The sequence below is a fragment of the Anser anser genome (assembly GCF_964211835.1).
Source record: "Anser anser genome assembly, chromosome: Z".
In the NCBI taxonomy this organism is placed as follows: Eukaryota; Metazoa; Chordata; class Aves; order Anseriformes; family Anatidae; genus Anser; species Anser anser.
The window spans coordinates 44,136,281-44,152,195 of record NC_139723.1 but is presented as its reverse complement, the minus strand read 5'-3'; the positions used below and the strand labels follow the sequence as shown (position 1 = coordinate 44,152,195).

The following is a 15,915-nucleotide window of genomic DNA, read 5'->3' as shown; positions in this document are numbered from 1 at the left end:
TTGCTGTTGTAAAATCCATGATGTAGGGAAGCAGTGTCATGGAAAACAGTAGCATGGTAATGCAGCTTTTTTTACTGTGTCTTCAGGGTGACTTCCTTCCTCGATGAGCAAAGCTTCATTTCCCCTGTGTAAAACTCAACTCTTTCTCCTTCAGCCCTGTCCCACAAAGTACCATTTAAATGATGGAGAAGATTTTAAGGATCACTTTTGCATTGCAGATGCTCCGGTTAGAGCTTAGTGTCAGTTGTGACAGGGGAGCAACCGCTGCCACATTTCAGGCTTCAGTGCTTGCCCCCTGAACAATCAAAGCCATGGAAGGAACCATTTTCATACTTTTCCTGTCTTGCTTTTTCAACAGTTACATCGCAAACCAGCAAAAATTAGAAAGCATTAATGACAATGAAGTTGGATTTTATGTTGGACTTAAAAATCTGTAAGTACACAGAGTAAATATTTTTTAAGGCTATTTCTTCTTTATTTCTCTGACAGAAGAATGTAGGGACCCCCTCAGAGAGTGGGTCTGACTTTATATGTTACAAAGGACAATTGTAGACATTACAGTTCATCCATGTAGAGATTTCATCCACATTCTTATTTTTGCCATTATTGTCATTATTCTTAGCAATGTATTGTAAACAAACTGTTCTAACAGTTTTATCTATTTTTATAGGACTGTGGTGAATTCAGGCTTACGGTTTGTGTCCCGTCAGGCATTTACGAAAAACGTCAACCTACAATACATGTGAGTAAGGAGAGCATCTACATTTTAAATCAAAAGTGCCCAACTCTTGTTAATTTTTTTCTCTCTTTTACCATTTCCTTAATATAAAATGTTTTAACAAAACAGACTTATAATGGCCTTCTGTCATTAATCAACCTCAAATAGGGTAAGGAACTGGCAGAGCATTCGACATGTATGATAAGGAACTGGCAGATCACAAGAACATAATGTGGGCTGGTAAAAAGACTGTCTAGCTCATTATCCTGTCACTAACAAAGGTCTCTGGCTGTGTCTTTTTTGGGGAGCAGCATAGCAATGTCCTGAACTGAAGTAGTGCTGAGGGCATGATGTCCACATTAAATGCATCACACTCAGTGATGTGGGTTTGACTGGTTTTAGTCTGATTCAATGGGCTGAATGTGTTTTGTGTTTTAGCAGCTGCAGTGCAGTAAGTGCATGCATGGGGCATATCTTCAAGTGTGACTTGACCAGCGTGTATGCTCAGAGACTGTGCGCTAAAGTCCTGTAAGTGACAGAAGATTCACTTCAGAAGTTCACTCATGATCTGAACAAGTACATCTAAAGCAGAATATAAGAATGAGGTTACTTTCACAGCCAACTGCAATTTGCAGTTCAGGAAACAGAGCTGGTGTCTGTGCAGCTTTTCAACTGTGTTTTTCTAGTTTACTTACACTTCAGATTTGGCAAAGGCTGAATTCGGCTTTTTTTTTTAATATATAAAACTACAGAGAAAAATGATCACCTAAAAAGAAAGATTTTTTTTTTTGTCTTTGTATGTGTGTGTAAGTAGATGTCCCTGAAGGACTGTAGTTCTGTTTGGTGAGACAGACACAGAGTAGTTCACTTTGCTACTTACATTTTGTGGATCTGGTCCTACAAGATGTTGAGATCATGTGTAGGACTCAGTTCCTCATGGGTAGTCTGTTTTAGCCAAATATGCAAGTGTATATTTCAGTCAATCCATCTTCGTTAGATATGTTTAGCATTTACTTAAACCTTTGTTTTTGTTAGGTCCTAATGAGATCAAGACGACATAAGGCCAAGCCTCAGGCTTCCAAGATGCTTCCTTGTTATATGGAAGGACTTTTGAACTGAGCTCAGGGCTTTGTTAATAAAATAGAATCACTTTCTGCACCTGTGTTTTCCAAAGAATAGCAATTAATTTATGGAGGGAAGTGGATGTGAATATCTGTATCTGCCTAAACAGTAATTGCTGCCCTTAATGTGGAACAGTCAGTAGAAGAGAGTGAAACAGACATTGCTGGCCTATGACGCTTACATATTACTTCATAGAGTCATGAATAAAGTAAAGAGCTTTTACTATAATCAGTTGGTGATATAAAGAAATATCTTCCAGGAGCAAATTCGTTTGTTTAGTTGTGTGACAATTACTCAGTGGATTATGATTGTAAAAGATAAAATTCCATAAAGCCAAATGCATGTGCACTGACTGAGGAAATATGGAATGAAAACTTACTGGCCAAGAGGTACAGCTGCAGACAAAGGTTTAGTGGCTATGCTGGGACAGAATCTCAGCTTTATGCACCAGAACAGTCTGGGATCAAAAGGAATTTTTTGTTAGATTTTTCCCATTACTTTAGCTGCTGGGAAGGCATGTATCCAAATACTGTGTAGAGATTAGGACACTAAATCTACCTGTCTAGAAAGATATTACAGGGAAGAGCAGCAGAGGACTTTGTAAAGCAAATCATTTAAGAAAACTAAGAAACAGAGCATGTTCAGTACAATAGGAGAAGATTGTAAGGGAATATACATCTTCATATCTTTAAAAAGAGAGTGATTATGATGAACAGAGCAATCAGTTTGCTCCATGACCATGAGTGTAGGATGATAAATAATGAGTTTAATTTGCAGCAAGGGAGATGGATGTTTCAAAGACCTTCCCAGCTGTATGGGCAAGTAGGTACTGCAAAAGGTAATGGAGAAGGCATGTGAACAAGGTGTCTTTACAATGCTTCAGACACAGGAAGAGCTTCAGCTCTTCACACAGGCAAACATGGAATGCATTTCTATTGGTAATCACAATTTATTAGATCATGGAACTGCCTGTTGGAAAAAAATTAGGCTGACTGATATCTGTTAGAGTGATGTATGTGGAATCCTGATTCAGAATGATTACATTGTGAACCAGGAACTTATTCAGTCTCATATTATTTTCTGTTTTGGTGGGAAATTAGTAATGTTAGCAGAAACAAGATAAGTCCTGATAAGACGGAAAATATTAAGTGACAACACCACAGGATTTCTTTACCACCTGCTTTATATACACGTGACAAAGCAGTAAGTGTGCAGACATTTTTTATTGAGGCTGATCTATTATCCCTGCAAAAAAATCATTAGTTTATTTTCTCTGGGATGTCATGATGCACACTAAAATGTTTGTAAAAGCCCCAGTGAATAAGTGCTTGTTGTCATCAGCCTTAAAACTTCTGTTGACAGCACTGAGAATGAGGCGTAGCCCCCATTTTGGTTGGGACAGTGAAGACTATTAAGATCTGCAATCATTTTACTTTGCAAGAGTAACCTGTACAGGTCTTTGAGAAGTCTTGCACTTTATTTTAAAACAGTAGTATGTTATTTCCTATAAAGAAAACAAAAACTACAAACATTTTCCTAAAGAAAGAGGTAGCTCTATAAACTTTAATTTTTCTGGTGACACTATTGCAGTTTTCTCTTTCTTAGATGAAAAGTCTTTTGATATAGCTAAGGAGCTTTATGATATAAAAGTACCATTTATATTCTGAATCATATAAAAATATCAGATTGTAAGGAACTTATTAACACACGTTTCCCTAAGCCCTTTTTTGTCATTATATTATTTTCTTGGCCAAACTTCTGTAGCCCAAATATCTTTCTAGAGTTATGTATGATGAAAAGACTTGAGTTATAATATAAAAAACAGGAAGAGAATGCTTTAATAGGTGTTACTTAAATGGAATTAATAGTCTTGCTCATCTAAGTCTGGTATTCTCATTGACCTTAGACTCAAATTAGTCAACAGTCACATTTAACAAGCTATTAAACAGTCCTAGTTTGGTAGTGCAGTAGTTTATAAGTTTATCTGCTGCTAACGGTAATTTTAATGGACTTGTTTAACACATATACATTGTGTTCTGTCAGTGCCTTTAAAACATAGAAACAGGTTTCACAGAAAGTGTCTTTTTCCTAAAATGTTAAAAAAGAGCAATAATTATGTGCCCGACTGTCTATAATTGCATTGATGAATCATAGATTTGCGTGCAATGTATACATACAACTCTAGGTGTTAAGATATGTTTGTATGTCTACAAATTTTAGGAAAAGCAGACAAATGAAACCGTTTGAGACCTAGCTGCAGATTTTCCCAAGTGTGCACAAAGCAGGGTTGGCTCCAGCCATAGGCAGATCATACAGCTGCCTGTGGAGGGAGACTGAGTGTAGCAGAATGGCCGTTTCTTCACGTCTTCTCCCTGGTTTTCCTTTTGTCTGTTCCCTCTCCTTCTTGTCTCACCTTGCCAGGAGTGTTATAGGCAGTATAGTGGCTCAATGACATTGCAATGAAGATCTGCACCAGTGTTGCCAGCTGTGTGGATATTTATGCAGCTTCTCAGGCTGCTCTTGCATTGCCTGAATTGCCACAACTTTTCTTTAATTGTATAAGGGCTAGCTAGTCTGAAGTGAGCTTGATATTTGTATGTAAAATACAGTTGTGCTTTTGACTGAACTCTGGTCCTGTTTTTAGGTGTAGCCAGACTCTGCACTCCAGAGGACTTTTTTTTTTTTTTTTTTTTTTTTTTTTTTTTGAGTCTTTAGGACCCCAGACAGACCTTCTCTGGGCTGCTCATGATGATCTTTTTGTGTGTAGCTGAACTGGGGAACTAATTTATATTCTCCTTCCATGGAAGTGGAGTGAAGTCCTTAACTGCTCCATAATAAGCCTGGTACTGATTTTTTTACTTAACATGAATTAAAGAGACCACAGAAGGTATCTTTATAATCAATATAAAGTGCTCAGATTACGAAAAAAAGAACCAACCCTAAAACAGTAAATTTACTGTCAAAGTGTTATTTAAAATGCTAAATCTATAATGGTGTCTGAACAATTTCTGTTGAATTACTTGTCAATTTAAGACACTAAACTACATGGAAGAAAAGACTACAGTCTTGGAATTACTAAATGTATCAAGCCATGACCAATAATAGGGGCACAAGGTTTACTTTTGTTACTCTTTGTACCGCTTCTTACGTTTTTTTTTCTGGTATGTATCAAGTACAACTGGTAAAAGTCTGAAAATACAACTAAAGCTATTGAGATACTTTTTTTTTTTTTTTTCAAAACTGGATTTGTTAAACAGTTTGTACGACATGAAATGGCTTCAGCTAGAGATTTTCCTGAGGAATCCATTGTATGATGGATGGATCCTCTTGGTATGGATGTACAGGATCGTCTGCTTTGTGTGAACCCAGAGTCAAACCTGGTCCTCATGTGATCTAGAATATATTGCCTCCCACTAAAGCAGTGAACTGCCTGTGCACCTGCCTGTTGGAAAGGCATGTGCTGCTTAGCAGTGCCAGAACTAGAAGGGTTTTCCTGCATGCCGAGTGAAGAGCTGCCCATGGAATGGTGAGATTTAATGTGGTTCATGTTGCCTCAGTGCTAGAGAGAAAGCTCAAGGCCACATGAAGATTTAACTTTTTTTCTTTCAGCCTCAAAACTTAAAGTTTCTGCTTACTAGGGAAAAGATCATAGTGACATTTTTTACTTAAACATGACTTCCGTCATATGTGCAAATTGTACATTAATTTTGATATACCTGATAAGAGTCCACCTGCATCTGCCGTAGGACAGGCAAATTCACATGACAAAGAAATAATAGCTCACCTATTTTGTTGTTTGACATTAGAACCACACAATTTCTAAACTTCAGGCTGTTGTTTGCTAGAAGGAATCAACAAAGAAGTATGGTAAATAAAATCTCATAAAAATTCTCTTCTGAATGTTTGTTGAACATTCTACAAACATTCTCGTGTCCTTGTAATTTCTCAGAAAATTATCTTGTACTCAGAAATCAAGAACTGAAAGTTTGGGAAGTAAACACTGTGTTCTTTAGTCAGGAAAAAAAAAAAGGTCTAATCTTTGGTTTTAAATGTAATGCAACTATAACTATGAAGCCCCTTTGGCGCCTTTATAATACCACATAAAACTCGTGGTATTTTGGCTCAGAACACTGATTTACACTGTAGTGCTGGCAGTTTTACAGCTTACTGCTCTTACTGTCTTTAATTGATGGACTGATAAGACTATAGAAAAACAACATTATTTTGGGTTGGGGTGGAGAAAGCAATTTTGTAAGCCTGGGAGGGGAGGAGTATTTCTGATTCAGATGAACATTTCTTTGCATAATGGGAGAGGACCTTTCACTTAATTACCACTGGAAACCGTAAGTGCTTAATTGACATAAAAAAAGCCCAATATAGGCATTTTACAGTTTTCCTTTTGATCTTCCATGTGGGTGCATATTGTACATGCAATTTGAAAAGAATAACTAAAAGGCTCAGACGTGGATGTGTGCTAGCATGTGAGAAGGGCTTATGTGAGTACAGAGTATGGTGCAGCATCAAAGAAAGGGATACACCCATTTCACTTATGAATAAATTGAGCATGTAATTAACACCTGGACTTGACAAAATACTTTTGAAACACAATTAAATCTGCTGCTTTTCTGCAATGAACAGAAGTGCTAAAAGTGAAAATATTGACCCCTGCTGAGTTTGATTTTGAATGTATTTGACTTCAGATACAGACTAAATTCAAATGCTTGAAACCAATCGAACCAAAGAGACTTAGCACCATTTCTTTCCAACTGTAGTCAAAGAAGTAAGGGCTTTTTAGAGCTGGTTTGAGTTCTTGGTCATTTAAAGAGACACAAACTCCAGTTTAAGAAGAAGCAATCCTAATTAATGCAATCTTTCTCTTTTCCCGTAGCAATTTATCCAGAAACAAGCTCTCAAGTTTGTCCAAGAAACCTTTTCGCCATCTTGGTTTGTCTGATCTGTAAGTTACCGCTTCTTAAAATAAAGCTTATTTGTGGCTAGAATGAAAAAACAAGGCTTTGAAGTTTGCTCTGTTGAAGGTAGACATCCATCAATGATCAGGAATGAAGTTGAGATTCAAAGAAAGCAGCAATGCCAGAGACGTAAATACAGAGATTCATTCCAGGGCTTCAGGGAGGTCAGGTGTATGTTTTAAAACAAATTTTCAGGTTCAAATAGCCTCTTCCCTTCAGCTTTAAAATATTCTTATTATGAGATTGCTTCACACAAAATGACTGGTGTTTGTATTAAATATTTAAGCTAGTAAAAACACTGCTATCTCCAAATCTTCAAATGAAGTCTCTGTCTTAAATTCTTATATTGTATTGGCCCCACAGTTGGCTATCATTGTGGTAGGCTATTGAAGAATATTTTTACTTTCTCTTTGAGTTACATTGTACCTTATAAAATCATTTGGTAATGAAGCATTGACAAACATATAATTTTTGATTGTTTCAGTATTATATTTTTATTCTCTGCTATTTCAAGCAGATATTCTGTATTAGTGTACACTCCACAATTTTGTACTTAAAGAATAAAAAAAAGGGAGAAAAGGATGTAACACGCCTATATGGCAGGTATTGTTGTATTTGTTTCTTTTGTTAAATTTGGGGATTGCAGAAAAGGTAGAGTCTACAAAAGACTTTGCAACTGGGGATATTGACACAGATCATAAGGAAGGCAGAAGCTGTCTTTTGTATAATGCTTTGATTAATGGTTCTCCTCAGCGATTTCTCTGAGAAAATTTCTAAGGCCTGGAGTTGTGTTTCTATGAAAAAAAAAGTCATCTTGTGCAGTCTTTGCTAACACATGGGACTGCAGAGAGCATGCAGAATCTGGGGCAGGGTTGAGGCTGCAGAACAGAGAGAGGCTGCTCTCCTGGAGCTCAAAGCAGGGTCAAGAATTTGCCTGAATGCCAGTCCAAGAATTGCAGCACCAGCCTAGGAATTCTGAACCTCTTCTGGTGGATTTCAGCCTGTAAGAAATGAAGTAAGTAAATCCCAGAGCATCAAAAAGAGGTTATGCCCCTTAGGTATGTTTTGTTGATAATTAAGTTTGTATAATCGCTTTCTTTACAGCCCAGGGAACATTGCTGGCTGGAATTTTCTTTCGTAACTTGGCTGTTGCTGCATACACTGATGGAAAGACTAGGCAGTTGCAGAGCACTCCCAATGCTGTATATCCTGCATAGGCCTGTTGTTGCTGAAGTCCCTTATCTAATCTCTGCCAGAAGCCACTGTTAGTGTGTGTTTGTCTGTAACTTCTATGTTTTGTAGTTGTCATGACCTCAAAGAAAAAGAATGAAAGACTTAGACTAATGTACAGTGTGCATTGATTAGGCTTTTCCTAATGTATCTAATCAGCTAGTGAAGAAATGGGGTCATCTTTGCCCCACTCCGTGTGTGGAACTGTAAGGGTGGGTATTCTGTAGCTTAGGAAGTATGCAAAAAAGGAAGTGACTACAATTTTGAAGGCATACTCTGATCCCAGTCCAAGGTGCTTCCTTGGACTTAGTCTGCTGCCATTAACAAGTTTATTCCAAAGCACAGATCAAACCATGCTTGAACCTCTCCATCTCAGCTGAACAGTTTCTTTTAGGTTGTCAGTGAAGTGAGAGCTTGCAGAGATTTTGAAGGAGAACAAAGTCAGTGTTGCTTTGTTTGTAACTGTTAAGTGAGATGATGCAAGAAATGTAAGGCAAAGAAAAAGGGGGGAAAAAGTAGAGTATGAAAGATGGAAAAGCAGTGGTAAGACTATTATCAGTTGAACTATTCTGTTGATAAATAGGTAATACACAGGTGGAAAGTCAGAATGAGGAGGGTTAAGAGCGTTGGAAGGGGAATATGAGAGGGAATGATGCCATAAATAGCCACTGAGGAGCTGGCTCTAAATCTGGAAAACAAGTATCCTGTTGTTAGCACACTTGTAAATAAAAACATAAATGGATGAAAAGTTCAGGCTAGGGTGAAGAAGGAGATATTCACCAGATACTGTAGAGAAGGAGATGCTGCTTTGAAAGGCTTCTTCTTTTAGAACAAGCTGTAGCTGCAGCTGTAAAATTACAGCAAACAAGATAAAGACGTAATTTCCCTCTACTGGGTCAGATTCTTTCTTTCATACAAGCATATGTGGAGGGTCACCATAACTCTGTCCAGCATGCTGCCTATGATATGCCTAGCTCCTCTGATGGGTTTAGTACAAAATAAAACAGTGGAAGAAAAGGACTGCTCAGCCACTGGTTAAGGGAAAATTTTCTTTTAAAGAAAAGTTAAACGATGAAACAGAAGATGAGAAGTAAATCTTGCTGTTTGGAAAATGCATATTGTAGGTTTTGGCTCAAGGGATCCTAATACTCATATTCTTGTGTTGCGCAAGCAACCCTTATCCATACAGTAGTGCTGTGGAAGTCCAGCTGATGACTGCTGTGAATAAAAATTACTCTTAAAAGATTTGCAAAGATGATCCCTGCAGCTTTTTATCCTCAAAGAAGTACAGATGACTTCTGGGGTAACAGGTTACAGCTCTGAGAACCTGAGCTTTTCATGATTTGCACACTTCACATCCTCAGGAGACACCCTCCTGTATTTACAAGCACAGATATGGTGAACAACTTGAGGTCGTTTCTGTACATCAGAAATACCTGTGAAATTCTGTTAAGAACAATTGTGCTCCTTTTAATGAGATACCTCAAACAGTCACTCACAGAGACTTTATTGGATCTCATCTGTGAGATCACTGTGACTGTCATCTGTGATCTGTGCCTGTAGGAGAAAAAATCATACCAGGTCACTTCTTCTGTAGTTATTGAGATGTTTCTGTTCATATTTCAGTTTGGCTGTATTGCATTATATTGTTGTGTAGAATTTAGTAAGTTTGCTAACCTGTGGTTTTATTTCTGTACAGCATACTTCATACCTAGATTATTCTAAACATTTCTGTTTCAGGGCTATTTTTCAGTTAGTGTTTCATCATAACATCTCTTAGGGTTTTTACTGTGAGTTTTTCTGGTGGTGTAATGGATGTACCTTTAAGGTTAGGTAAATTGCTTTGTTATGATTAGAGTTCTTTATAGTTTGCCTCTAATACATGACTGACTCTCCAAGGAATTTACCTACTTCACCTAAGAGCATTAAACCCTGTCTGATGTGGTCTTTCTGAGGTAGCTGAGTGGAGTGCCAACCCTAGAATCACTTGGGTTGAAAAAGACCTCTAAGATCATCAAGTCAAAGAAATTCTGGTCTCTGCTTAAGTGTTATGAAATAAAATGGAACTTTTGATGGAAAGTCTAATTCTCTATGTGCTCCTGATTTTCACCGGTGGATTGGAGATAGTAGTTGAACCCCCTGTGTGATCTCTCAGATCTATGGCAGTCTGGATTCTCAGTGCAATTAGGGCTTCATTCTCTGCAAGACAACAGTTACCTACTTGAAGTTTGCATTGCAGTGAGGTCTTTGGTCCTTACTTTTCTTAACTAATAAGTTCAATTTCTACTTTGACCCAGCTGAGAGCTTTGAGCTCTCTTGCCTCTCAGTTTTTTCTACATGCATGATACATTCTGCTTTCTAAATATATATATATACATTTTTTTTCTTTTTTCTTATTTTTTTTTCTTTTTCTGTAGGATATTGGTGGACAATCCATTCAAGTGTTCCTGTGAAATTATGTGGATCAAGAAATTTCAAGAGACCAAGTTTTACACAGAAACTCAGGATTTATATTGTTTAGATGACAACAACAAGAGGACAGCTTTGATGGATATGAAGGTCCCAAACTGCGGTAATATTCTTTTAAAATAAATTTACTGCTAAGTAATTGTAAGACAGGAAAAACAAACTTCTTTTACAAGATAACATTCAGGATGATGACAGCACTACTAAAGGAAAAGGCTTTAGGGGAGTTATTAACCAGTCGGTGACTGTCTTTCATCCCATATGGAATAACTCTGGGAGCTTCACTTACAGCTTTTTTTTTCCCTTGATCCTTTAAAAATGTACTATTATTCAAGTGCAGGAAAACAGAACATGAATTATAGATAACACACAAGAATTATATAAAAAGTATGTGCCTTTGTTAAACTAAATAATAATGCTTCCAAGCTGAACAGACACAAAATTCTTCTTCCTTCATTTTTTAAGCTATTTGAGGTTAATGTAATCTTTACTTTTCTTCAAAATTACAAACTCTTGTACTAGACAGAAGAGGAAAATTCAGAAAAACTGACTGCTAACAGCAACAAATTAGGGAATAGCTCTGCTACACAGATAAAAGTCTACTGAGTTCACTCATATAACTTATGCAAGAGTCATTGCAAGCTTAGGTCTGTAATATTTTGCAACATATTGTTTTCAGTTAGCTTATGTGGATTTTGAGATAGTGGGAAAATGTCACAACAAGGCCTTCCCTGTGTTTTGCTTCCTGTATATGGGACAGCTGGAAAGTGGTTTCACCCACCATATGAAGAGATATCTTTTCTTCTGTGGGTGAGGGACAGAGTCTGGGTGTTTCTGACACGACATGGGACCTGCTGAAGTCTGGAGTTTTTGCTTTCCACTATCCATTGAGCATCCTTTTCTTGACTGTGTGTTTGGAGGGTACAGCACCCTCTGATAGCAGCCACCAGCAAGGAACAGCTATGGCAGAGACGTGCTGCAGACCTTAACACATGCTGCCTTCAGTGGTGGTAATGTGTGTCATGGACGTATACCATTCCATTAATCTTGTGTCCTGCATCCTGCTAGGGCCAGGTGTCTTGGCATATTCAGGACAAAAATCATGATAGTGTCTGATGGGATGAAAAATAACATGCAACTTGTTCAGGGGGTCTTGTGTGCTACAGGGTCTGCTTTACCTGAAATGGGAGATGATACCAACTCCAGCTAAATAGAACCAAGCCCCAGTCTCAGTTGGATGGAACAGAAGGTAGATTAATCTGCTGGATATAGAAAGGTCTCCTGGTGGATTGAAATCAATTGGTATGAAATAGGAACCCCAGCATAGTCTCTCATAACATCGTTGGCTGGCATATCTAGAAGCTGCCAGGCAGATAGGATTTTCCTCTGAAAACTTTGGTGGTAAATACCCAGGATTAAGCCTATTAGACATTATTTCTTTCTCCTGGTTCTTGACCATCTGCAGTCACAATAGATTTGGCACTGACCTGTTGATACTCTGTAGACGTATGTATGCACATGTGCACATCATGTGGGCACATCTTGACTAAAATACCTGACATGAGAAGGAAATGTAGTACTTCCAAACAGAGGAGGAAAAGAGAAGGAAATGTGAGAATATATGACATTCAGATGTGAAATTTGCATATGGCAAATTTTGCATTCTGCTGAAGATTTGTATGGATATCCACAGAGGCCTGCAAATGATTCACACTCTTGGCTTAATGTTGGTTTGCAGGGTGTGAATTTCGCTAGATCTTATACACCTGTATTTTTCCTTTATTTTCCTTTCTCTTTTTTTTTAAAAAAAAAACAACTTAATTTACCTTTTTTTTTTCCAATATGAACAAATGCAGGACATAGGTTTTTAGTAAAGGTGACAACACTGCCATTTCTCAGGCAGAGAATAGGGAATCCCAGGTGAGGAGCAATGACCATCTTCATGACCATGGCCTGTGCTCTGAAAGGTCCACTGCATGGCTGTTGGTTTCAGTATCTCTGCAGATAATTTTTTTGTGTTTAAAAGCACAAGACAATTAAAAAAAAATAAAGCTACTGGTGTAGTTAGTTTATTTAATTTCTAGCACTGTTTGAGATGCTAGTAAGTAAAACTGAAATAGACGAAGAATTGAGCTTTTGACATATGTTACTTACAGTCATTGCTTTTTTTTCTTTTTCTTTTTTCTTTTTTTCCCTGTGAACTACATGACCCTTCTAGCTCCTTTGATGTCAAGAGAATTTTTTTTAGGCATGTAGATTTTGAATTTTGTTAATAAAACATTTTCTAGTTTTCTCCACTAATAAAAGGATTTCATCCCTTTGCTCTGGTTTGTTAATTTTTTTTTGATTTAGGAACTGATAGGACATCTCGCCACTGTGGGCTGTTAATAAACCTCTTGCTGGGAAGTTGGAAGAGACCACTGTGGTTTCTTGATCACAAGGCTCTGGTTTGTAGATAATTGATGTGAAAATTAGCAAAGTTCTGTGGTACTTTACTTATTGTTTATATGGTGGAAATGTTCATTAACGTGCTGATTAAAGGTTGGTTGCAATTTAGATGCCATCAAGTTTTTGATTTCTTTTCTTGAGGTTTCAAATCAGGTATGCTGACTCACTAGAAGATCATTTCCAGCTGCAGTATTAAGTGTCCATCAGTTGTTGTGATGTTCACAGCATTATTTTTTCAACTGCATTTGAAATATGGTTATGTATGATGAAAATGTTTGGATACTTTTCAGTTTTAAAGTCAGACTTAATTACTATATGGAAAGTTTTTATCTACTACTACCACAGTAGTTTTAGTAAAGCTTTTGGTGTAGAGATTGGGTAGTGATTAGTTCTTCCGTTTTTGCTGCATTTGCTGGTTGTCCATATAACATTGACAGCATTGCTGCCTAGACCATCCTTTAGTTTTGTTTTGTTTTGGGTTGGGTTGTTTCCACCTGGTAAATTGTGTTAGAAAATCTAGAATGCGAAGTAAATAAGTAAATATTTGGGTCTCATTACTAGTTCTGTAAGTGATGGTTGCAGTTGCCACTGGTGTGTTAAGTCTGTAGAAACAAGACATGTTCTATGTGTAGGGTAAACTCACTTGAAAGTCTATCAGTTTGCACATCACCTGGAGCTCACTGAATGCTAGGGAGACAAAAACAGGTTCTTTGAGACTGATTATTAAGGTGTTGGTTGCTCTTGCTGGTAAATCATTCAATCATTTGGCTATTACTGTTGAATTCACTGACACTGGAGATGTCTTTTTTTTTCTTCTGTTTTTGGGGGAGGCATGGCTTCTACAGCTGTATTTGCATTCCCATATGGATTTTTTGTTGCTCTGTATCTCAGTCTGGTTATGTTATTTTGCCTTATGTGGCCAGTTTAGTTAATCAGATAGATTGTTTTATATATGCTGGTGTGGGGCTTGATCTGGCTTTCAGTTTTGTTTATTCTACCAGCATTGTGTGCTTATTTATCATATGTTGTCTCTGCAGATGTTTTCTGTCTGTCATTGGTCATACATGCTAGCTAAAGTATACCGAACGAAGTGGCAAATTATTCTCATGTACCAATTTGTTGTACATATAGCAAACATGTGCAGACTGGCTATTTGTTTATATATGCAGAAATTTCGTCTGACCTAAGACATGCTTTTATGACTGCTAAATTTTTTTCTGTCTCTTCCCTTGTGCATGAGGTACTGTAAGGGGTGGGTGTTGATCTTAGTTTAGTGCTGCTTCTTGTAAGTAACTAACAGAATTTTAGAAGTCATTGCTGTAATATAGAGTTACAACATACAGAAATGGGTTGTCCATTTCTTGCTCTGTTGGGAAAGCCATGACATTTTTACAGGCAACTCTTCGGATGATTATAAATGGACTGGACTGGGTCTGGCTTCATTTCAGCCTCTTTCTGGGGGTAGATTTTTGTCCTAGAGGTAAATAAGTAAAAGAAATATCAGATTGGAGGCAGGCAGTTATAAATTCTAAGGGGGGAAAAAGGCAAACTGAAGGATTGACAGGTTTATTTCTTTGAATTTACAGAAAAGATTTGTAGTATTTGTGAGTCAATAAAATAAGCATTAGTTCTTAGGCAGTCACAGTACAATGCAGTCTAAAACCACAAGCAAAGGCATAATCCAGTGGGTGTTGACATCTTTTTCCATTATCAGCCAGAATTCACAGATAAGAGTACCAGGAAGAGAACATTACAGGCAGAATGAAGTGAGTTTAAAAAAAGCCTTAAACATTCTCCATGTTTACCTTTTAGAATATTCATGGGCTCTCCAGCCTGTGTTGTTTATTTTGGCTCAAGAAGTAGATGTTATGCATGATGTATGGTGGCAAACTGTTCTTATTTTCTCTGTAAGAGTTTTAATTCTTATCTATGATCATGGACTGCATTTTTTTTTATAAGTGTTTTGACAGTAGTAGGGTTTCACTGTTGCTCCAAAGTTAAGTTAGAATTTTCCTAACTTAATTAAAATAATTTTCCTTATTCTAGCTTTTCAGGGAAAATAAGCAATGATTTATGGGTATTTGAAAAGGCAACAGGAATCTCATTTTCAAAGACATGTACATAACTTACTTGCGAGCGTGCAGACTTTGATCTGCTCATGAAGTGACCATTAACTTTCATACAGATGTCTAGACATATGCTATGCAAATCAGGGCTTCTGAATGATGTTAGTTGAATATATGCAGTGTATGTGAACATGTCATTTTCAAAAAAAGCAGAATTTCATTTTGTAATACTGATTTAATTTCTTCATGAACTTGAATGAAGTAAGTTTATAATACAAAGCTGGTTAGAAATATAAAGTGGTAGAACAATACCTAAAGAAAAGAAATGTTTCTTGACCATTCAGGTATTGATCCTGAACTCAATGCATTGTACACATTTGCCAAGTTATTCGCTGTGCCTAACTTGGCACATCTGCATAAGTGTGGAGTACTGATCTAACGAGGGAGAACAGCAATATGGCTATTGGCTGTAGGTATTCCTACTTTGCTCTTGTGATGTAACTTGTGATGAAGACTGACAGCCATATTCCACAGAAAAGACTTTCTCACTTTAAAAATTGAGACAATTCATGAAGACATCACTTCAGTCATATGCAAACTTGGTATCAAAGTGAAACCCATAATTTTACTTATTTATGTCATTCTCTGAAAATGTTTCTGTTTCAGGGTCCTGCGTTCATCATGTTGCAATATTTGACACATTAGCATTATTTTCTAGACACACATGGAATTCTCCAGATAAACCTACAGGAATTGCAACCACGTTCCTTGCACTGAGCGAATAAGAAGCTGTTTGTTAAAGGTTTGCATAAGCTAGTTTAAACCTGATTAACTTGCATTACAAAGGCCGTTTAGCTCAGTTCATCTATTAAACTTGTGGCTGCTGTATTCACCC

The 15,915-nt window shown here is 37.2% G+C and overlaps 1 protein-coding gene across 2 annotated transcripts in view; it reads left to right on the top strand.

Annotated features, from left to right (window-relative positions):
• NTRK2 (neurotrophic receptor tyrosine kinase 2) overlaps nt 1-15,915 on the top strand; it is a 202,575-nt gene that overhangs the window by 17,701 nt on the left and 168,959 nt on the right. For both annotated transcript variants that reach the window (XM_083818799.1, XM_083818798.1), the window contains exons 2-5: nt 359-433; nt 671-742; nt 6,729-6,797; nt 10,458-10,612. In XM_083818799.1, coding sequence (XP_083674925.1) covers nt 359-433; nt 671-742; nt 6,729-6,797; nt 10,458-10,612 — 371 coding nt within the window. The remainder of the gene's footprint in view (nt 1-358; nt 434-670; nt 743-6,728; nt 6,798-10,457; nt 10,613-15,915) is intronic.